The following is a 21,514-nucleotide window of genomic DNA, read 5'->3' on the forward strand; positions in this document are numbered from 1 at the left end:
GACTTCAAAGTTGCGCTCTCTCTATCGATGCTCTTCTCTTGGTTGAGTATCGAAATTGGGGGGCGGGGCAGAGTCTCGCTCGCTCCGTCAATAGCACATTACGTAGTTGGCCAATGAGAAAATTTATGCACAGCTCAAAGGGGCAGGCGGTGAGAATCTTTGCAGTTGAAGATCACGTAGTGAACAGACAGCTGATCAATTTATACCGACCTACTTTGAGGTATGCAATGGGTTTTAGCAAGTGAAAAACTTCTATTCATACTTGAAGATTCCTCCATCTAGTATCGAAGGGCCTAGAGCATGAATGTTTCAATGTTCTGCTTCGTAAAGTTAAACCGAACTCTGCTTCCATTAACACACTGATAAGATACGTGATCTACAAAAGCTTCACCGCCTGCCTAAAGAACTTGTCCGGTCTCTACCAGGGCGCACACGGCTCAGCGGTTTTTACTTAGTGCCCCCGCAAATCCTCTATCGATCTAGAAACGGGAGTGCAACTTTTCGAACCCCACCAAAAAAGTTCAGGTCGCTATCGATTCGTGCGACAGATTTTCATGCGCTCGAAGTCGTGATACCACCACCCATTCAATTCCTCGCACGTACCAGAACTCAAGATGCCCAAGGCTACGACGCCCAACTCCCGCAAGGCGCGCCACGATCCACTCGAGAATGAGTACCTTGCCACCGGCATTCTCAAGGCGCCCAAGCAGCGCAAATCCAAAGGCGGCAACGGCAAAGACAACGAACGGGAAGAGGGCTTCATAGATGCCAAGGCTTCGAGGAAGATCTTGCAGATTGGTCGCGAACTGATAGAAGAGAACGAGGCCGCCCCGCCGAGGCCGCCCACGGAAGCGAGCGCGTTCGGCTTCGATTCAAGATTCGAGGAGGAGGGGAACGATGCGTTCGAAGAAGATGGCGATGTCTGGAACGACGACGATGACGACGACGTAGAGGAGGATGAAATTGAGGTCGACGATCTAGCGACCTTCAACAAGTTCATGCCGACTGAAAACCAAGACCCTCTGCTACAGCATGGCTGGCCAGGACAGGAGCAGCACGCAGCCCCAGAGCAAAGCACCAACTTAGCGGACTTGATTATGGCGAAAATAGCAGCCCACGAATCTGGAGGCGGGGCGACCCTCGAACCAAGAGATCTCGGTCCTCCAGACGAAGAATTTGAACTACCGCCCAAGGTTGTCGAAGTCTATACCAAGATCGGAATGTGGTTGGCACGATACAAGAGTGGTAGGTATCTCCTTAGTGGCCACAGTTGAGGATTTGCTAATGGATTATGTTCAGGCCAGCTACCGAAACCATTCAAGATCTTACCAACAATACCGAACTGGGAACACATTATCGAGTTGACGAAACCGGATGAGTACGAATGTCATTTCCTGATAGCGGTATTCATCTCTAACTTTTCCCAGGTGGACACCAAATGCATGCTACGCAGCGACCAGGATTGTACGTATACCGAGCGTCTTTTCGATTCTTCGATTCTTTAGGAGCCTCGAGGTCCTTGTTCGAAATCTGGAGGCTATATACACATGACTAGCGCCGGGTCTACAGTGGTGATAGCTAATTGTAATTCATACAGTTCGTATCCAGCACGCCGATTGTTGTGCAGCGGTTCGCTGAGATGGGTAAGTTGCTACCACCCGGATTATCAGGAATAGGGGCTAATTAGTACAACAGTGCTACTTGAGCACGTCAGAAGCGATATCTACGAAACAAAGAAGCTGAATGTACGTGTACCACCGAGTCCATTCTTACCATACCTCTAAATGCTATCCTCAGAAGTCCCGTCTGGGTCCTGGGCTTTAACACTGCTTCTGCACGAAGACCAATGTCTGATTCAGCCATCCTTTTCCAGGTCCATCTCTTCAATGCCCTCAAGAAGCTTCTTTACAAACCGGCCTCGTTTTTCAAGGGATTCCTGTTTCCCTTGGTGAACTCGGTATGCACTTTGCGCGAAGCCACGATCATTTCGGCCGTGCTCAGTCGCGTCAGTATTCCCGCGCTTCACTCGGCAGCCGCTCTCAAAGGACTTTGCGACATCGCCGCGGAGCAGACTTCTAATCAAGGCACGGAGGCTGCCGGCGCGACAAACGTGTTCATCAAGACTCTGTCAGTATACCTTCTTAACTTATTCAATTCAACAATCCAGCCCAAGGCCATGAATGACTAACCGTCGCACTTTGCGTCTTAGACTCGAGAAGAAATACGCTCTGCCTTTCCAGGTCATCGATGCTCTGGTGTTCCACTTCCTGCGTTTCCGCAGCCAGGACCCGGCCGCGGTGAAGGAGGGCGACGTCATGATGGACGTCAGCGAGGAGCGCGCGGCCATGCAGCACAAGCTCCCCGTCATCTGGCACCAATGTCTCCTGGCTTTCGCCCAGCGTTACCGCAATGATATTACGGAAGACCAGCGCGAGGTCTTATTGGATTTGCTCCTGACGCACGGCCACCACTCCATCGGCCCCGAGGTCCGGAGGGAGCTGTTGGCCGGGCGTGGACGCGGTGTTCCTCTAGAGCAAGCGACAGTAGTGGATGGCGATGATACCATGCTGGTTGACTGATTTGATTGATGGGTACCTAAGTACATAGCTGGTCGCATATGTTTCACATCATTGTCTCCCGCTAGGCATAGAAGAGTACTATTGTAGATATGATACCAATGATGCATGACATGGATTTTGGAGTTTAATAGACTGGTATTGATGGTACTTCGGATTCTACGGTTTTGATGCCTATGCTGGTATACGTACCCATTTTGTGCATATATACCGCGTTTCTCGGACCCTGATCAAACAACCGTACATTCTGGCATTGATAAAACACTTCCAACTATCCTCATCTTATCAGAGCCTCCATGAAGATTTGGTTCATAGCTACTCGACAAGCATATGGGTCTGGTTGCGCATATTCCTTTTTTTCTCTTTGATTATTGTGCGGTGGGTATCATCATAAGGGACCGCTGGGAGCGATACGCATACAGCAGCTGAGTAGTCTCTGAGGAGTCCGGCTGCTGCGCTACTCGCCATCTTCAGCCGTGACCTTTCTCTTCTTCTTCTTCTTCTCGCCACCCTCCTCAGGCGGTACGAAATCTCGCTCGCGTTCGCGCTTCTTCTCTTCCTGTTTGGCCTTCTGCTTCTCCATGCGTCCCTCCTGTGCGATACGCTTCTGCGCCTCGCGTCCAATGTGGTACTCGCCGGCTTCAAGTTGCTTATCAACCTTGGACTGCTCTTGCGCCGGTGGGAATGGCGTGTAGTTCTTCTTGGTCTTGTCTGTGACTTTGTAAGGCGTTCTTCTCGAGGAAAGACTCCTGGCCTTGTAGTTGGGAAGGAAGCGGTCCCATGATTCCTCTGTAGACCCATGTTAGCTCTGTTGCAACGATAATTGGCATTCTGTGATGGACACATACTTGCTAGTTCCGGGTCTTTCATGAGTTCTTGTTTGACCATTAAAGTCTTGATGGCGTAGATCGGCTGTATTTCTGTCAGACACCTTTTGCTTTCTCCAGGACGAGTTCATAGACTTACGTGAATATTGTTCATAGTGTCCTCCACAATTCTTCGAATCTCTTTCAGTCCCTTATACGGACCCTATTCGCCATTAGTTGATATTTCCCGACTCAGGTTTAAAGGTTCATACAAACATACCATAACTGAGACAGTGCTTCCTTGGCACAGGATATAGGTTTGCGTCAACAACTCGAGAGCCTTGAGTGTCTGGCCATTCGGTCCCACTGCCATTCTTGAGTCAGTCATGCTTTCTGGACGAAGATCTAACCCCCCCCCCCCAGCAGTCGCCAAAGAGGAGCCCAGTACTACTCACAGATCCTCTGCCTCCGCTTCGCAAACTTCTCCTTACTCCTCACAAGGTTTCGAATTCTACACCAAATATATTAGCACTGGCTACTCCAGATAAAGCTGTAAGATAACTCACTTGATGATGTCACATGCAACTCCATCATTCAAAATCTAGCGGTTCCTCGTATTAGTGTCGTCTCTTCGTACTATCCGAATTTGTAATGCAATCTTGAAGGACCAGTCGGTCACATCTGCCGAAGTAACGTATGCCAACCAGTTCTTAACCCGAGCATTATGGGAGATCTCTTACCTCGATTGCTTTCGGAGCGGGGACGGATCTTGCCAAAAGCCTGCAATCCAAGGGTCAGTTAAGTCCAAATAGGTAGAGAGATCCCAGATATAGCCGTACCGAATCAGGTCTCTAGCGGAAAGGATGGCGGCGGGGTCGTATGTCTTTCTGGTAGTCGCCACTTTCATCGAACCGTCGACCAAATTGAGCTCGCAGGCGATTCCTCTCTTCTCTAGGGCACGGGTGATCATGGGCCAGGACTCGCGCAGGTAGGCCTCGCGATACTTGGGGAAAAGCACGGAGAAGTTCGATTCCTCGAGGAAATGGCCGGCGACATTGTGTTCTGGCTTAAACTCTTCGATCTTCCTGGATTGCAAAGCCAAGTCAGTATGTCGGTGCAAACCAAAAAGGGCATTCTTAGATTGACGGGTAAAAGGCAGTCGACTTACCACTTGTCAATGTCATCGGTATCCCAAGGTTTGTCGACGTTGAAAGTGGACGGCATGATGGGCAGTTGAGTTTCTCTTGCGTTGGGGGAAGTGCTGGTTGCGACGTGCTGGTCTGGAGCGGACTTGAAATTCTGCAAAAAAGAAGTTCGGTATGTTGACTGGAAAATTTCAGCGGGGCGAGGCGGCTCAGCGGGCGCGCCAAACCTTAAAGCCCTCTGAAAGCCGGATCCATTCCGCCCATTCCCCAGCCGCAGTCATGCAATGCAGTCCAGTGGCTTCGATAGACAACTACAGGTATTGAATCCGCCCAAGTGGACAACTCCTCTATAACCTCCTACTACGAACAGATTCAATTATCAATACATAGCCTATATAAATTAGGTATGCCTGCCTTTAAACGATACTTCCTTGAACGTATTTATTTCTTATATGACAATACAATGCTGTCTAGTAGGAGCGCTGCCACCTATCAGCCAAGCTCAAACTGATAGCATAGCTCATGTAATCCTCCATCGATATCACTACCCGATCTCAGTCTTGGAACATTACTTCACCCATATTGCTACTTGATATAACGTGCGATCAGAGGAGCCGATACAGTCCACTGCTGAGGCTGGACATGCACTAGCGATCCCTCAGCTGCGAGATTGCTTCATTAGCCATGTACAGAGATACGATGTAGAGCAGATGCAATCTCGCGTCTCCCACTGTCACAGCCAATCGGAAGACCCTGATTTCGCCCTGGCTCGAATCTTTCGGTGGATGCCTCGAATCAATTGCATGCCAAGGGGTCTATCGAGTTGTACAATGTAAGCTGCATATTTGTACTATTATATATCTGCTCAGATGTCTAAAACTGATAATCGAGGGTAAATACACCGCAGCCTGTGTTGAGCCTTCCAATAAGGGGCTTTCGGTGCAAAACAAAGCGTAGAATTTTGCCTCAAATTTTCCCCGTTCACTCCCACTCCATACCTTGATCTTTCCCTGATTACCCCAAGATCTTTACGACGACAATGCCACGATAGATGTTGCCGAACTTTCAGCCCTGCTTTTTGTTGTTTTGCTCTCCTTTCGCCGCCACTCGTTCCCGCGCCTTACACTATACCATTCGACTGCAAATCCAATTGCATCGGTATCAATTGGCTTGATCGACCTACCAAGTGGTCTACGTTGCTAAATATCCAACGACCTTTGCGTCCCGACCATCAACTTGCTGCTGCTGAGTCTCGAATTTTCTCGAGACTTCCCACATCTACCATCACGACTTCTACACTAGCATTCTCGCAGGCGAACAGTCTAGCACCGTTAGCAGCCCCAATACCAACACGTATACCGTCGCCGGCTCTCCCGCCGATTCGATCCGTCATGGAAGATGGCGCGACGTTACCGCTGCCGAACACCCTCGAGCCGATATCCCGTCCCAGCTCAGCCTCGACCACGGCATCTCAGGCTATAGCCCTGCTCCCCTCGATTACTGCGCTTGCAACCGGCGGGTCCGCGACGGGCTCGCCTCAGCTAAGGTGAGTTGATCTATTTGTCTCAATCTCATGTTTGCTGTAGCCCAGGGGTGCGTACATGTTCTAAGGCGACAGTAAGCTATTCGTGGGACGGGAGTGCATTGCCCCGGTTGAGAGAGTTGACAGCTCCTACCAATGGTCTACACAGCTCAGGACCTCGAAACCAATGGCGCAAAGAGCTTAATCCTGCTTCCAAGAGACGTGTGAGGTGGAAAGAACCAAAGTCCTACCAAAATCCAACCAAAATTTCTCCCGCCGCTCATGTTTAAACGACTGCATTCCAGCATACTGGGCGATCTTGAACTGATCTTTGTATGCACATCATCTAGGGCCACAAACGCACCAGCAGTCATGAACTCGGGGTCGTCACCTGGTGCCGCGGTGCCCACAGCATCAGGGAACCTGGTAAGTTAGAATTCGATTACACTGTCAGCGCCATTTCCTCACTGGCCTCAAAATCACTGTAATATCCTGTCTCCTGCCCACGACGTCACCATGAAGATCTGCGATAAGCCTACCTTAGATATGGCCTTCTTTGTCCAGATCACTATCGGAGTGGATTATTTTCTTCATGTCCAATTGAACGGATTGGAGCTTTATCTACTAGCTTGTGAAGAGGAGTCGCGACGGGTTTATCTGAAGCCTAAACCTGGGACAGCTTCAGAAGTCACTTTTAGGCTTGGTTACAGCCAAAGTATACCTGTTGTCCGCTGAAGAAGGCTTTTCGGACCTGTGCATAAGACAAAAAAAAAGTCGCATCCCCACCTCTTTCCTTAAGTACATAAATCAATCAACCCTTCTTTCCACCTTATCAATCAATTATCGTTGCCAATCATTCGATGCACCCCTCTCCACTTGCAAAAAAAGCACACACCCTTGAAGGCCCAGAGTTTTTTCTTCCCTTCCCAGCCAGAAAATCTCGCTGTTATCTCTTATCATCCATCTCCTACGCTTCCTATCTATCAGATTGTTGATAACGAAGCCGCCATTCCATTATCTTGTCCGCCGTCTCGTCCCGTATCGCTTGTCGCATTTCCCAAAAGTCACGTCAGCGAGATTCTCGACGCCTTTCTGGAGGCTGATCCGCTGCAATGATGGCCTCACATCCCACAAACGCGTCCATGGCTAACCATGACCAACCCTCGACCCAGCCGACATGCCAGAACTGCGGCACGTCGACGACGCCCCTTTGGCGCCGCGACGAGATGGGCTCTGTTCTATGCAATGCCTGTGGCTTGTTCCTCAAGCTACACGGTCGTCCGCGACCCATTTCTCTGAAGACGGACGTCATCAAGAGTCGGAACCGCGTCAAGACAATGCGACCGGACATGCAGGTGAAGAAGAAGGTAAGTCGCGACCCTTCAAGACTACCACTCCTTGACCGCTCACATAACGGATTCTTTCCTGACTATGTGTGCCTGGAACAGAGTCTCCCTGCTGCCGCCACGCCAATGAACCACAACGGCATGCATATGCAAACACACGACGCGACTTCAACTGCCATGGCTGCTGTGGCTCGAGCAAATCAAGGGAGGCCTAATGGACATATGGGAGACAACAACTCGCCCGTTTCGCGAACCGCTACACCCTCCATGTACGATCCTCATTTACCTGTCTTCCAGGGCATGGACCCCAATCAGTTCCAGTCTCCGTCGCTGCCTCAGTACCCCATTCCTGGTGGTTCTCCCGGCCGGTCTGGCTCGCCTGTGAATGGCGAGCCTGAGACGCGCGAACAACTGATTGCTGCCAATGCAAGCTTGAAGACGCGCGTTAGCGAACTCGACCTGATCAACGAGCTGTATCGTGGCCGATTGACCCAGTTGGAAGCAGACTCCCAGGCCCAGGACAACTACCGCCACGCGGCCGAGCAGGCCCAAAAGAACGAGGCCCATGAGCGAGCTATGCGCGAAGACATACAGCGCCAGCTTGAGGATAGCCATAGAAGAGAGAATATCTTGAAGCGACGCCTGGACGAAATTGAGCAAGAGCTTAAGGAAGCCAACGACAAGGTGGATGTACTGGAACATGCCGAGTCCGATCGCCCTACAAAGAAGCCTCGCCTGGAAGAAAGAATTCAGCATGATGACTTCCATCTCCCAGAGTTCCACGATGCGGAAATGCAGAATTCAGACATCCAAAACGCAGAGATGCCGCATGCGGAAGTCCAGCATGTAGAGACCCAAAGTGCTGATCTTCAACACGCAGAGGCCCAAAGCGCAGAGGTGCAGGGCACAGAAATCCAGGAAGCGGAGATTGGGGATACGGCAATCCAAGGTGCGGAGACACAAGCTGTAGAGCCCCAGATGTCAGAGCCCCAGATGCCAGAACCCCAAATGTCAGAACCTCAGATGTCAGAGCTTCAGACTGCAGTGGCCGAGACTGTAGAGCCACAGACTGCCGAGCCTCACATGTCGGAGGGCCAAATTTCAGAGCTCCAGACAGCAGAGTCCGGGACTGCAGAGCCCCTGACCGCGAACATCGAGGGAGCTGGCACCGAGAGCGAGGAGGTGCAGGTTGAGGAAGCTCAGCACCGAGAGCTCAAGAGAGAGGGGAACCCCGAGCCCACTGTCGTTACCGATACCGCAGGCGCTGTGGAAGATGCGCGCGAAGCTGTTCAAGACGAGACTATGGCGGAGGCAGAAATGATTGCGGAGTCCGAAGCTATGAAGCCCGAGCCCGAGTCTGTCCCCCTATCTTCCTGAGTATCGCGATTTTCTGGTTGGTCGACTCCCCCAGACCACTTCGTCTCGTTTCACGACAGAAATCATTCCTTGATTTCTTTGACCCTCTGCGGCGGTTTCAGCGGACACTACACAACCATTGTACGAGTATGCTCGGCACGAATCTCCTTGCTCTATTATACGATTTCTTCGTCTAGACACTGTGGGTGGTTTAGATGCAAGATTAAAAAAAAGCGATACAACTAATTAACAAGTGCCGCTTCTCGGCAGCAGCGGCTGGTGGTGACAGATGGGCAGATTTACCTCTCTGGCGCAAATGGACATTGGGGCAGTGGCTTACGGTAACATGTCGTGAGGTCTCTCAGTGCTCCTAGCTAACTGAGTTAGTTCGTTCCTAAACCGGACTGCTATGCTCAGAGCGATGAATTTGGGAGTTTGAGGAGTTGCAATTGAAATGCCTGGCTTATAGCTCATGGCAGATGGTCAATAAAAGTTATTTTGATTTTTCTGACCAACCACCCTTTCAGCCTATATATATATGAACATGTAGTAATTCATCCATCACCACTTGGCATGTAACACCGAAGACGTGTGTACTGGATAAATCCTTCACATCATCAAGCGATGAGCCTACACTCGAATACATGTTCGCCAACAAGTCCACGGGTCAACCAAGGACGGATGTGAGTCCTATACCGCCAGCAAACATTGCTGCCACCGTGACGAAGCTCGATATGGACATCAGCGAAATTCCACTGATCCCATGGCCCGAGGTGCAGCCACCGGCCATGCGCGACCCGATGGCAATCAGGGCGCCCCCGAGAGCCACTCTGGCCGGGCTGCTCGCATCCACGCCGCTCTGGATCATCACGGTAGGAGGGAATCTGAGCGAGACAAGATAGGAGCCGAAGGCCAAAGACGTGGCGAAAAGCATGTTCTTGTACGACGGCCGCCCCGAACGGGCGCCCCCGGCCAGCCACCAGAAGTAGTCGCCGAACTCCTCGAAGGAGGTCGAGTTCCCCAGCATCGTCTTGCGTACCAGGATGGAGAAGAGCTGTGCCAGGCCTATCAGCACGCCGCCGGCTATCGGGTGCACCGGCCCCTGCGTACGGGCGGTGACGGTCGACGACGACGACGCCGCGACCCCTATCACGGCCACGAACACGACCTCCAGCATTATCAGTGCCGTCGTCCGGCCGACGCCCAGCTGGTGGTCGACGGGGAGCTTCTGGTTGGTGGGCCGTGGCTTGTGTTGGCGCTGCAGGGCGGGTCGGAGGAACCCGGTCCAGACGATGCCGCCGACCATGGCGCCGCCGAGGGCGTAGAAACTCGTGGAGACGCCGGCCCCGTTCTGCGCGAACACGGTGCCGGCACAAGCTCCTGACAGGGCCATGCCCGCGCCCTGCAGCAGGCCGCCGACGATGTTCCCGTCGAGGCGCCCGAGCAGGCCCAGCGAGCTGAAGCTCCTCGGGGGGAAGGCGGCGTAGCCTGTGCCCTGCGTGACGGCGGTGAAGAGTCTGGTTTGATGGCACATAGACACAGGTCAGCAAGGATATTTTTCTTCTTCTCTCTCTCTCCCTCTCTCTCTCTCTGGAAGGGGGAAAAGGGGTGTGGACAATACATACGCACTACTGGCAGCAGCTGCCAGGAAGGACTCGAGCATGTGGAAGTTCGTCAAGCTCAGCTGAGAGACGATGACATATGGCTGGTGGACGGCGGCCGCGGCCAGCGCCGCCCCAAAGGCGGTCCCGCAGGCGATGGTGTCGATCATGTTGTCGAGTTGTGTGTCTGAAAACGACGATGATTATTTGGCGTTCTTTTGGGAGTGGTTTGCGCGCTGTATCTGTAGCAACCACTCACAAATGTATCAATCAATACATAAATTCTCTTTGTCCACCTTGGCAAACCCTTCGCACGTAAAGGCCGGCCCCCTAGCTGCTTAACGTGCTTTCGACCTTGCCCGCTTCGCCGAAAGAGCCCTGCTTCCCGTGTTCATGAGGAATGCCCCGGGATTTAGGGAATGCTTCATAGTGGGTAAGATAAGGGTTAAGGGTAGCCATTGAAAAAAAAAAAACCTAATTAAGTAGATTAGGATATGGTGCTATAAACGCTAACCAGAGATTTTCACGACTATTATTTTTCGGCCACGCAGCCACCATCGTCCCAATATGACCCTCATCAGGCGGGTTTCGGGTGTCACCCATCGTCTCCAGCTGGTTGGTATTAATAAGGTTGCATCCCGAAGCGTTCCCCCTGAGTGCCTTGGCTGGTACTGTATGGCACATCCTGGAACGAATCCCGATGCGGGTGGCCCACAGGGGGGGTGGGGGTAAGGCCCGCTTGGGTTCGGGGGATCCTCGACGCTCCTAGGCTCGAAGGTGGAGTCTAGGGTTCTGGTAACGGTCAGAGAATACTCGTGCAGAAGCCGCTTGGCCTACTGTATAGCATGTTTCTGGGAGTATGCATGTATGCATGGATGTAATGTACATCCGTACATACACGGTTATATGTACGCCGTGCCGAGAGTGAACGGCGACCATCAATGGGGCGCGGCTCCACAAGGAAATTATCAGATATTCCACTCGGCGATCTCGGGCACTGCTTGTCCCCAAGCCCCCCGAGCAGGGACGCCCTAGGAGCCGCCACGGGCAGTATTGATCCCTCCCTGGGACAGACGCCAACGACCTGGCTTCTGGCGGAGTGCGCCATTCATACTATATATAGGGTCCTTACCCAGTTGGTTCTTCCACCTCACACGTGCCTAAACAGCTACCATCCGTCCTTTGCGCCACTAGCCCACCATGACAACTTCCTTATCACCCCTTTTGTGTTTGTGTCATATTCTCGCCCAGCCAACGATTGCCCACTGGCTAGCGATCGGGCCGCTGCAGGAAGACGGGTAACGGTTCGTTTAGACGGATGCAGAATACCGTCATGTTAACCACGCAGCCGACCCGGAACATCCATGTCGCATCTCATATATGACATCTTAAGTTCCGGCGAATGACAGGTAGGAAGGCATGGACCGACGGGGACGGGATAGTCAAGACAAAATACATTTGATACCTTACCCACCTACGGAGTATCCCTGGCATCAACCGAGGTCTAGTAAGATCCCCAATCGCGGGGCAGCTTAACCTACAGCAGCAATGACTGCCGCGCTTCTCAATTACCCCACAGAGGGGACTAATTGGTACCACCACATTGGTAACCTCGGGACAACTACACCCCTGGTTACAAACATCAATATCACGAAGTACCTAATCCAGAACAAATTGCAATTCCTTATACACAGTTATTGCTTGCTTCTAACCTCCTAGGCCAGACCTAGCTTCTAGATAAAAAAATATAGCAAAATCCTGGTTTCTTCGTCTTGTCTTTCCGTCTTCTTCAGTCATTTTATTCGTTCTCCTTCCCACCGCAATTCCAGCACAGATAGCCACTAGCCCCGTCGCTATGTCTTCTAATACTACCGCCCCAAGTACCCCGAAGAGGGTCGGCACAGCAGCAGACGACAAGACCCAAAACACCTACCTCACCGTCCGCAAGGTCGACGGCAAGCCCGGCAAAGTCTACTACCCGCTGCAGCTCCACACGGCCCCCATCCCGGTCCTGGGCCCGGGCGAGGTCCTGGTCGAGCTGCACGCCGCCGCCCTCAACCACCGCGACCTCTTCATCCGCCAGCACCTGTACCCGGGCATCTCGTTCGCCCACCCGCTGCTAGCCGACGGCTGCGGCACCGTCATCGCTTGCGGCGGCAGCGATACCGAATCCGATGATGATGCCACTTCGGCGTTGCTGAATCGTCGCGTCATCCTCACCCCCACACGGGGCTGGCACAACAGCCGCGACGGGCCCGAGGACCTCAAAAAGTACACCGTCATCGGCGGCGCCCAGGGCTCCCCCGCGGGCGCCGCGCAGTGCTACATCGCCGTGCCCGCGACCGAAGTCGAGCCGCTGCCTGCGCACCTGACGGCGGCCGAGGGCGCCGCGCTGCCCCTCGTGGGCGTGACGGCCTGGCGCGCCCTCGTGACCAAGTGCCTCGACGGCGACCCCGCCCGCGCGCCCGGCCGCAACATCCTCGTGACGGGCATCGGCGGCGGCGTCGCGCTGCAGGCCCTGCAGTTCGGCGTCGCGCTGGGCTGCCGCGTCTACGTGACCTCGGGCGATCCGACCAAGCTGCGGCGCGCCACGTCGCCGGAGCTCGGCGCCGCAGGCGGCGTCAACTACTGTGACCCGGACTGGGACGTGCAGCTGGCCCGGATGCTGCCCCGCGACCGCCCCTTCCTCGACGCCGTGGTCGACGGGGCCGGCGGTGACCTCGTGGCGCGCACGGTGCGGCTCCTGAAGCCCGGCGGCATCCTGGCGTGCTACGGCATGACGCTGGCGCCCACCATGAACTGGAGCATGGGCGCCGTCATGAAGAACGTCGAGCTGCGCGGCAGCACCATGGGTTCGCGCGCCGAGTTCGGCGCCATGGTCGCGTTCGTGCGCGCCCACAAGGTCCAGCCCGTCGTGAGCCGCACCGTCCGCAGCGGCCTCGAGGACCTGGACGCCATCGACGGCCTATACGAGGACATGCGGCAGGGGAAGCAGTTCGGCAAGCTGGTGATTGAGATCTCGCCCGAAAGGGGCCAGGAAGCCTCCGTAGCCGCCAAGTTGTGATGGAATGTTTTCGTGAACCAATGTATTCGTTATCAGTGCAAAAGTATATACTTGTATATAAAGAACCCTCTTCGCGGCAAAGGCCGAAAGTCTAGTAGCTGTCATGATGGGATTAACTTAGGTAGTCTATCAGAAGTAGCCCATGGAACAACAGTCATGCCACATTCACACGAGCGGCACGGTACCGGAAGTTTTGGGAAGCATTTCTGATCAGATTCATAGGGCAGTCGCGTCCATTCGACTGCCTGACTATAAAGGCATTCCCCGGGCAGCGTCAAGAGCTGCTTGACTCGGGTCTTGGATGATTGATAGTACATTGGGGCCATTTTGCTTTCTGTTCATTTCCCTCTCCCGGCCTTGGTTTGGGGCTCACACTCGGTCGGAGCTCCCAAGAAAAAAAAGAAGCAACAATGCTGCCGTCGCCACAGCGTAAACCTGAAAGAGTCAAAATCGACCGCCCTGGAGGTAATTCGTTGGCGAATGCAACCCGCAGCATCGCCCCATCCTGAAGAAAAACGCTTCATCTCATAACGGCCCCCCTAAATATCTGGAGGGGGGCTCTATGTCCTAACAAGACCAACGGTCGACTAATGACTCCTCCATGAAAAAACGCCTGTCTCATTACCTCCAAAATGCGCATTGAAATTTCGCCGAACCAAATGTAGAATTCCATCGTTATTGGGTGACCTTCCATAATCAAAGATCAATCTGAAAGGGGCTTGTATGCTTGCTCATGCCTCGTCTTCCGGCTTGCTGTTTGTCCCGGCTTTTATGGAAGATCCCAATGTGATGGCTATCTTCTTGGGACCCCCGCCACCGCCAGAATCTCGCCGCATGGTACCGTTTTTACCCTTGCGGATGAAGACGGGCGAATTTGATGAGTTGGCGCTGGTCGAGGTGCTATTCCGTCGTTTGTGTTGGATAAGCTTTCCCAGGTCATCTTCCTCGTCCTCCTCGCGGCGCCGTTTCTCGGAAAGCCGTTCAGGCGGGGCACCTTCGCCAAGTCTCGGCATCTCTTCGTCCATCTTGTCGGAGCCTAGTCTTGCTTCGTCCTCGGCGGAGAGCGCGCCAGCCTCGACATGGTCGTCACCATCCTCGTCTGATCCGTAATCGACCAGTTTTGTCCCGGGTGACATGCCATTAGCCGAAGCCGTGCGACTGCCAACCTTGGCCTGCTGATCCTCCTCGTCGTCCGAAGTGTTCCAATATTCCTCCTCGGCAGGATCCATGGTTACATACTCCATGGGACCGCCCGTCCTGGGGTTCACATTGGGCCTCTTCCTTCTCACATCGTCCTCGGCTTCCATGAAGTAGTCTAAACTGACACTGAACCCCCGCGTTTGATCATACTTAAGAATGATGTCGCGGAATATTTCGACGTAGACCAGTTTTTGGAGTTGGTCACGGTGGTTCTCAACCAAGTACTTCATGAGTTCCTTGATGTTTTCCTTCTTGATGTGCTCGAAGAATTCTAGGCACGCTGAGCTGAGTAGATTATCGCGAGGCATTGTCTGCACGAGAACGTCCAAAATGGGCCCAATGACCTTCTTCTCGGAAATGTGCTTAACATAGAACTCGTCTTGGAGGCTTATTAGCTGTCGTAGGAAACGAATGGCAACTAGATATACGTTAGCACTGTAGTCCAAACTTATTACCAATCCAACCAAAGCACATACCAAGCTTGAGATACTTCTCCTTGCAGACCAGTAGCTGTCCGACTCTCTTGACGATGTCATTGTTGAGGACAAAGAACTTGCTGCGGTGATGATGTTGACGAACGAAGAAGCATAGGATTTCGAGGAGGTAGGTGAACATAGACGCTTGCTGGACCGAGAAATCCATCGTCGCGCGATCTTTCAACAGAATCAAGGACTGAAACAGTTTGACGGCTGACTGGTCGTAGAAAATATCTAAGAATTGCTCCTGCTGAGGATCGGCTGTTGGCATCCGTGGCTGTAGCCGGACGGCGTGTTCGCCATTTGCTTTGGCATACACTTCAGGTTGAGTCGGAGGTCCCTGGTCGAGCAGCACTTTGAGGGCATCTGAGATTTGCGACTTGACCCCGAGGTCGACTTCGATCAAGAGAAGATCGATCAGAGAGTCCGTCAACGGTGGCTGTTTCTCTTGTATTTGATGGTAAATGGTCCTCCGGATCATCTGGGGATCATGATCGATCATGGAGACTAATATATCTGTCGCTCCCACGCGCACGGCAACATCGTTATGGCGGAGACCGAAATTGATAACCTGCAAAAGGCCATGAGAAAGGAAGTTGTTGTACAGAGTTTGTCGCGCCGGCGGCTGAAGGTTCTTAGCGATCGAGCAGCATTGCTGGATGAAGAGCACTGCCTCCTTTTTTCGTCTCGAGTCCTGTCCTTGGGTTTTGAAGATATCGAACAGTTCGCCAAGGAACGCCTGGTTCGCCTGAATGTGCTGGACGATGTCAACCTGGTTAAAGAAGATCAATGAATTCAGCACCGAGAAGGTGTTATCATCTAGGATGCGGGCAAGCACGACGTCCTTCAGGTATAGTAATCGATAGGTCTGGTGAACCTTTCTCAGGATGGAGCCGTCTTCGATCCGCACAACCTCCTTATATCTCCCAGAGTCCTTCAGCCATTGCCGGTGGTTGGCCTTGTGGCTTGGAAAGTCGGGATCGTATTCCAGAGCGCCGACGACACCAATCACGCACTCATCAGACACAGCATGTTCTATAATGCTAGTATCGTTGAGAAGAATGACCAGTTTCATGATATTGCATAGGCGATGCAGGTCATTCAGGCTCTCGAAATCCTCGGCCTGATCCACTAGAGGAATGAGTTTCAAAATGTAGCCCTCGTTAAGGACGAACTTCGTAAGGGCGTCGCGGCTGGCGGCCGTGGTGCTAAGGGCTCGCATCGAGTCTTCGATCACATTCAAGTTCCCTAGCGCGGCTTCGGGTAACTGAACCGCGTTATGCATGTCCATGGCGAGATCGTCGGACAATGTGTCGTCTTCAACGGTTGCGCCAGGGTTGAGCTGTTGCTGGACTCTATGGATAAACCTCCTACAAATAGGTTAGCAATCGGCGGCTCGGCGCGGAAGGGCGCTTAGCGGGTAGCGTACCAGATCATAGTACAGCCCTCAGCCTCTTGGAAGCTGAGGGCCATATCAACGCCATTGCTGGGTTCTGTCCAGACGATGAGAGTTTCTGCATGATGTCGTCAGCACTTGTTAGACATGATCCGGCCTTTTATTTATATCAGCGCCATACCCTGCTGTTTGTGGAAGCCGTCCTCTTTGCAAATTCTTGTCTCCAGCAACACGCGCTCGGGTTGGTCTTCAGATTCGACAATGACTCGCAGTTCTCGTTGGTTATCTTCGACCTGTGGATGCGAGCAAGTGTTAGAAATGTTTGTCCAGGTCTCTGATGACGCGCGTGGGGCGACACGCGACAGGGTGGCAGCAAAAGTCTTACAGGGTGCCATCCGGCAGTACAGAAGCCTGTGCCTCGATCGAACCAGTCGTTATTCCTTAGTTCATAGACCTTGACGCGCTTTCTGTCGGTCGACGGATGAGGCACCTGCGGCTGTGCCGCCGCCATCTCCAAAGGTTCGTCGGAGTCCACCTCGGCGACCAGGCGATTGTACTGCAAAAGGTCGGGCGCGAGGTCGAGGTGTTGTTGCAATGATAATTCGGCGTCGGTCTGAGTGAGCAGGGTGAGCGCAGCCACTTTTATCGATGTTGGCGCGCTAAGCTACGAGCGCGCACGCGACAGGGAGGTGAGAGAGGTGGGCGAAAAAACTATGTCTTTGTCGAACAACGAGACGAGACGAGAATGTGGACACAGGCCCAAGATAGCGCCAAAGTATGTCGCGGATTGCTGCTGCGGGTCCGGGCCAGGCAGGAATAGCAATAGGAAAGTGGGAAGGGGACCGAACCGGGGGGTGCGGGCTTGACAAATTAGGTAGATCCGAGAAACACTATATGTCGGCACTGTTGGACATATATGTACGTCGGCCTGCCTGTCTGTTCGTCGCACGTATTGGTAGACCCGGAGAGATCAGTATCGTCTCTTTTCTCTAGATTTGCACTTTTTTTCTCTTTTGCTTTCCTCCTTCTTGTTCTTCTCTTCCTTACGGCTGATTCGTGGACGCTTCTCTTGTTGGGCCTTGGCTAGCCTGATCTTGGTGTGCGGGCGCAAATCTTGGTATACCTTTCGTAGGTTGCTGAAACCGCCTTCTCGCCACGAGAAACCGACGATTGGGACTTTTCTCAATAATCCTCTGTATCTGATACGGCGAACAAGCACGCTGAGATGTCGTCCGACTATGTGTGTGCTGTTGAGCAATTGCCGGCGTGACGTAGGTCAGGTATGCACAAGTATCGCGCGGCGAACCGGAGAAGAAGAAAAGGACGAGAGAGACAATCGGTCAGACGAGACTAGGCGGAGCGAAGCGAATGGCGATGCTCAATACAAAGGACTCGAAAGGTTATACACGAAGATAACGAGGAGATGAATCCAGCATCGCAACGACACACAACAGAAAGATGGTGAATTTTGCTATTTGCGACAAATTGGGCTGGGCTGGTCGGTCGGGTGGGTTGTTGGTTGCGCGACAGGGTATCACGGGAGAGGTGGATCGAGGATGTCGTGTCGGTCGCAATGCAATGGCAAGAATCAAATGGGACTCGTTTACGATGACAGCCGCAAAGTGATGTTGGCGTGGTCGTTGGTTGTCGGGTTGGGATGGATGAGAATGGCGGCGATGCGATGCGATGGCGACACACAGAGAAACGAAACTCCCTCTTGCTCTTCTCTCTGCCCCATCTGACGCACTGTGCAGGATTGGCTTCTCCGTTCTCGCGCGCCTCTGCCTTCTCTTCTTCTGTCTCCAACCCAAGGGGGGCCACTTTTTTCTTCGGATGGAGTCGGAAACGGGTTTTCTTCAGATACTGTGCTTCGATAGTGACGTTATTTGTGCTCGAGCGACCCAGACAGCCAGGAAAGCCTTCCCTAACATGCGGTGCACAGACCAATGGATTTCCCGTACTGTGCAAGGGTCCCTAACATGTTCGGTGAGCCTCAGGCCGCCATGCATGGCTGTTGTCTGTGCTACTGTATGTGCTAAAACACGCCTATGGGCAGGAGAGGGCACTACCCAAAAAACAGTGAACCCATGCTTCATGACGGAATACGTCCTCCAGAATTTCCAGGGTGCAATGCGCGATGCACCCTTTGCTGTTCGCTCTCCACTACGACCCGTTCTGGGCCAGCCTATCGCGGAGTTACTGCACAATCCGTTTGGTGCAAGTAGCCGCCGTTACCATGTCGTCGTCGTCACCTATCAATACCGATTCAATTGGCTTTCAGTAGAACTCAACGGCTCTAAGGCTGTCGTGGGCTGGAAACGTGCATCCATACTTCTAAAGCTTGGAGAGAGTTGGTAGGACCTGACTTGGCACGTGTCATCCCATTCCATCAATCGCATCAATCGCATCAATCGCATCAATCGCATCAATCGCATCCATCCCATCCAGTGGTTTTTAAGGTAGGTAGGTGACTTGGCTTCCATCTGCCGGCAGCCGATGTTCTAAAATCGGTTCCTTATTAGCGCTCTCGCATCGCTAAATTTGGCATTTTGGCCCCCTTTGTGATCGCCCACCTGCTGTCTCAGATCCATGTTGAACATCTTTATAGATGCAACCTCTTCGACTGTCTGTTCTTTTTTGCTGGTGGAACCTTATCAAACGCCATTGGTCTTTGTCTAAGGTGCGTCTGTAATTTCAGGGTTCTTACTACCAGAGAATCAGCATCGTCGTATTTACACACGTTACCATCTTCCTCATCAAGCATATGGCTCTTTAAAAACCGTGCGGTAGAGAAATACGCATCGGTAAAGCATGTTAACTCAAAGTCATGGGTTATATATTTTATTATGTATGTTTATCTAGGCTAAATCACTTTGCTTGCAGTATCGCATTATGCCACCGAACGACTGTAAACGGTTATATGAAGTTCATGTATAAGTACCAGACGAAGGAGGTTATTAATGAACTTCCAGAAATTTCATAAGTTCTTTCGTCTAAGAGCCGGCTATCGATACGGCGGCTCGCTCTTCGAAACAGAATGCACATTGAGACCTCCAAAATTTCCTCGAAACTACAAATATATTCCGTTTATACTTTCACATATCTGAACCGATTTCCTTCGACTTGAGAATATAACTTAGATCAACTAAAGCACAAAGGATCTGGAGTGTGTACTTTTTTGTCTCGAGGAGCGCGAGGGCGGTGAGACTAAGGCCAATGCGGTGAACTCCCATCGTTGAGGATGGTTTCACTCTTCTTGAGCTCGACCAGCATCTAAGGGGCTGAGCAAGGGACATTGTCAGTCTTCGCGGTCTGTCATAAATAAAGGGGCATTCTGGCACAGTCGGGTTTGATCAGTGGTCTATACAGTCGTTCCTTCTCTTTCAAAAAAAGGAGCAAGGGTGAGAAAGCTGGTCATCATTTTCTAAACACAGAGAGCTTGGAGACCCCAATGAGCCATTAATTGGTATTAACGTAGGGCTTTCCAAACCGGTACTACTTCTAGCCATATACTGAAAACTCCTGCTATGGAGAAGCCCGCCCAGCTGGAAGCATCGTTGTTGATTGGACATATTTGACCCCTTGAGAAACGCCCAATAAAATAGGAGCATATCATAGGAAGGGTATGTGTAATATTGCTTGCTTTGCCCACCTACCAGAAGGTACCTACTGGCATTCCAATATGTTATCGAAGGTCCCTGTGTAGCTGGTGAGGTCAGAATAATATAGACAGGGACATGGGTGCGCCACTAAAAGGCCTTTTCTACGAGCCGTAGTCCACACTTCCAGCTTAGGCAATACATAGATACTCCTTCGGTACTCCAACGTAGCAGATCAGCCTGAGAGTGCCCGTCACTGCAAATTGATACTGGGACTCGCCCGGTACTGACGACATGCCACATTATGGATGCAATACATATGAGCTTCTTGATGCGGAGTGAAGGTGTTGGGTTCAGGGGGGGGGACTGAATGTCGAGGCATCAACACCATGGTTAACACACCCATGGGTGACCCTGTCTGCTAAGCCATAGCAAGCCCTTTGACCCTTTCAGAAACAGCCCCTTTTCATACGTTTGACTACCAAACAAAAACGCCGTATGTGTATATGTACAGGTCATATATACCCCCGAGCTGAATAGTGCAATAAATGAATAGGGTCCAGTCGAATCGACCAAGAACTGTCCAGTTGACCCGAAGCGACCCATGACTTGGATCGAGTCGGATCAAATAGAGCCTACTTACATATACCACTTGACAGCAGAAGACACCGTGGTGATTGCTGGATTGAAAGACGTTGAGTATATGTCCTCATCCAGGTAAGTTCACTCAGTGAATTGCCGGAGTCTCTCCCTTATCCGATGTAGAGGACGCAGCTGAGATCGGGCCAACGGCAGGGTTAATGATATTGTATGAACTGGACATACCAGTATATTCGGAATCGAATTGTGGTTTATACCTGCCTTGAGGCTTTAGGTAATCGCTGCTCGTCACTCGAAACAGCCAGACGACCCCTGTGTTTCTGGCCAATGTTGAAGCCAATGGCGGAAACTCAAACACATCAATGAACCATGGCAGCGTCGAAGCTTAAGAACTTGCCCACCCAGGAGAAAAACACATCCTCAATTCCTCCGTGTTTATATGTCCTATTTCTGCTCTTCCCCCTTGACCGGGTCGGTATAGCCTAGCGGTAGTATCATTAAAATATGCTTAAAGGCAAGAGGGTTCGACTCCCTCTGCGGTCATTTTTTCGACCCCATCTGCGGCTACTCTTTTTTCGTTCCCTTTCTCATCTTCCTTTCCTAGGGCTCACTGGCTGTTTATTCATGGAAATGGGTTACCTGGAGAGAATGATTTCGATGTAAGATGCTTCCCTACTCTACTAGTCTGGCTGAGTTGGATGAATGAAGAAAGTATCATGGGCCGCGATGAGTGATGCCCCAACTAGAGAGAAAAATTGTCTATTTCATAGAATGAGGATTCCAAATCCTACAAAACTAGCAGGTTTAGCAATGCTGGTCCTAGTTCG

The 21,514-nt window shown here is 52.1% G+C and overlaps 6 protein-coding genes across 6 annotated transcripts; 3 read left to right on the forward strand and 3 right to left on the reverse strand.

The window, feature by feature from the left end:
- Nucleotides 1-614: 614 nt before the first annotated feature.
- On the forward strand, nucleotides 615-2,579 carry PG994_000423 (Bystin-domain-containing protein; the record flags this gene model as incomplete). Its single annotated transcript, XM_066851832.1, has 7 exons — nucleotides 615-1,245; nucleotides 1,300-1,378; nucleotides 1,428-1,464; nucleotides 1,598-1,643; nucleotides 1,696-1,745; nucleotides 1,874-2,127; nucleotides 2,210-2,579. The coding sequence occupies 7 exons, from the start codon at nucleotides 615-617 to the stop codon at nucleotides 2,577-2,579; spliced, it is 1,467 nt and encodes a 488-aa protein (XP_066722464.1).
- Nucleotides 2,580-3,033: 454 nt separating this feature from the next.
- On the reverse strand, nucleotides 3,034-4,606 carry PG994_000424 (rRNA assembly protein Mis3; the record flags this gene model as incomplete). The annotated part of the gene is made up of 9 exons (XM_066851833.1): nucleotides 3,034-3,365; nucleotides 3,425-3,488; nucleotides 3,543-3,605; nucleotides 3,663-3,748; nucleotides 3,838-3,893; nucleotides 3,949-3,983; nucleotides 4,123-4,162; nucleotides 4,222-4,467; nucleotides 4,551-4,606. 9 exons carry the CDS (start codon nucleotides 4,604-4,606, stop codon nucleotides 3,034-3,036), a joined length of 978 nt encoding a protein of 325 aa, XP_066722465.1.
- Nucleotides 4,607-7,161: 2,555 nt separating this feature from the next.
- Nucleotides 7,162-8,772, forward strand: PG994_000425 (uncharacterized protein; the record flags this gene model as incomplete). The annotated part of the gene is made up of 1 exon (XM_066851834.1): nucleotides 7,162-8,772. The coding sequence occupies one exon, from the start codon at nucleotides 7,162-7,164 to the stop codon at nucleotides 8,770-8,772; it is 1,611 nt and encodes a 536-aa protein (XP_066722466.1).
- A 646-nt stretch (nucleotides 8,773-9,418) lies between these two features.
- PG994_000426 (uncharacterized protein) lies at nucleotides 9,419-10,522 on the reverse strand (the record flags this gene model as incomplete). Its single annotated transcript, XM_066851835.1, has 2 exons — nucleotides 9,419-10,268; nucleotides 10,377-10,522. 2 exons carry the CDS (start codon nucleotides 10,520-10,522, stop codon nucleotides 9,419-9,421), a joined length of 996 nt encoding a protein of 331 aa, XP_066722467.1.
- A 1,685-nt stretch (nucleotides 10,523-12,207) lies between these two features.
- PG994_000427 (zinc-type alcohol dehydrogenase-like protein YogA) lies at nucleotides 12,208-13,416 on the forward strand (the record flags this gene model as incomplete). Its single annotated transcript, XM_066851836.1, has 1 exon — nucleotides 12,208-13,416. The coding sequence occupies one exon, from the start codon at nucleotides 12,208-12,210 to the stop codon at nucleotides 13,414-13,416; it is 1,209 nt and encodes a 402-aa protein (XP_066722468.1).
- A 731-nt stretch (nucleotides 13,417-14,147) lies between these two features.
- PG994_000428 (uncharacterized protein) lies at nucleotides 14,148-16,999 on the reverse strand (the record flags this gene model as incomplete). Its single annotated transcript, XM_066851837.1, has 5 exons — nucleotides 14,148-15,034; nucleotides 15,093-16,462; nucleotides 16,522-16,606; nucleotides 16,670-16,781; nucleotides 16,874-16,999. The coding sequence occupies 5 exons, from the start codon at nucleotides 16,997-16,999 to the stop codon at nucleotides 14,148-14,150; spliced, it is 2,580 nt and encodes an 859-aa protein (XP_066722469.1).
- Nucleotides 17,000-21,514: the final 4,515 nt, after the last annotated feature.

Source organism: Apiospora phragmitis, assembly GCF_038363925.1.
Source record: "Apiospora phragmitis strain CBS 135458 chromosome Unknown utg000001l:1.0-2902119.0:1.0-2906034.0, whole genome shotgun sequence".
Lineage (NCBI taxonomy): Eukaryota > Fungi > Ascomycota > Sordariomycetes > Amphisphaeriales > Apiosporaceae > Apiospora > Apiospora phragmitis.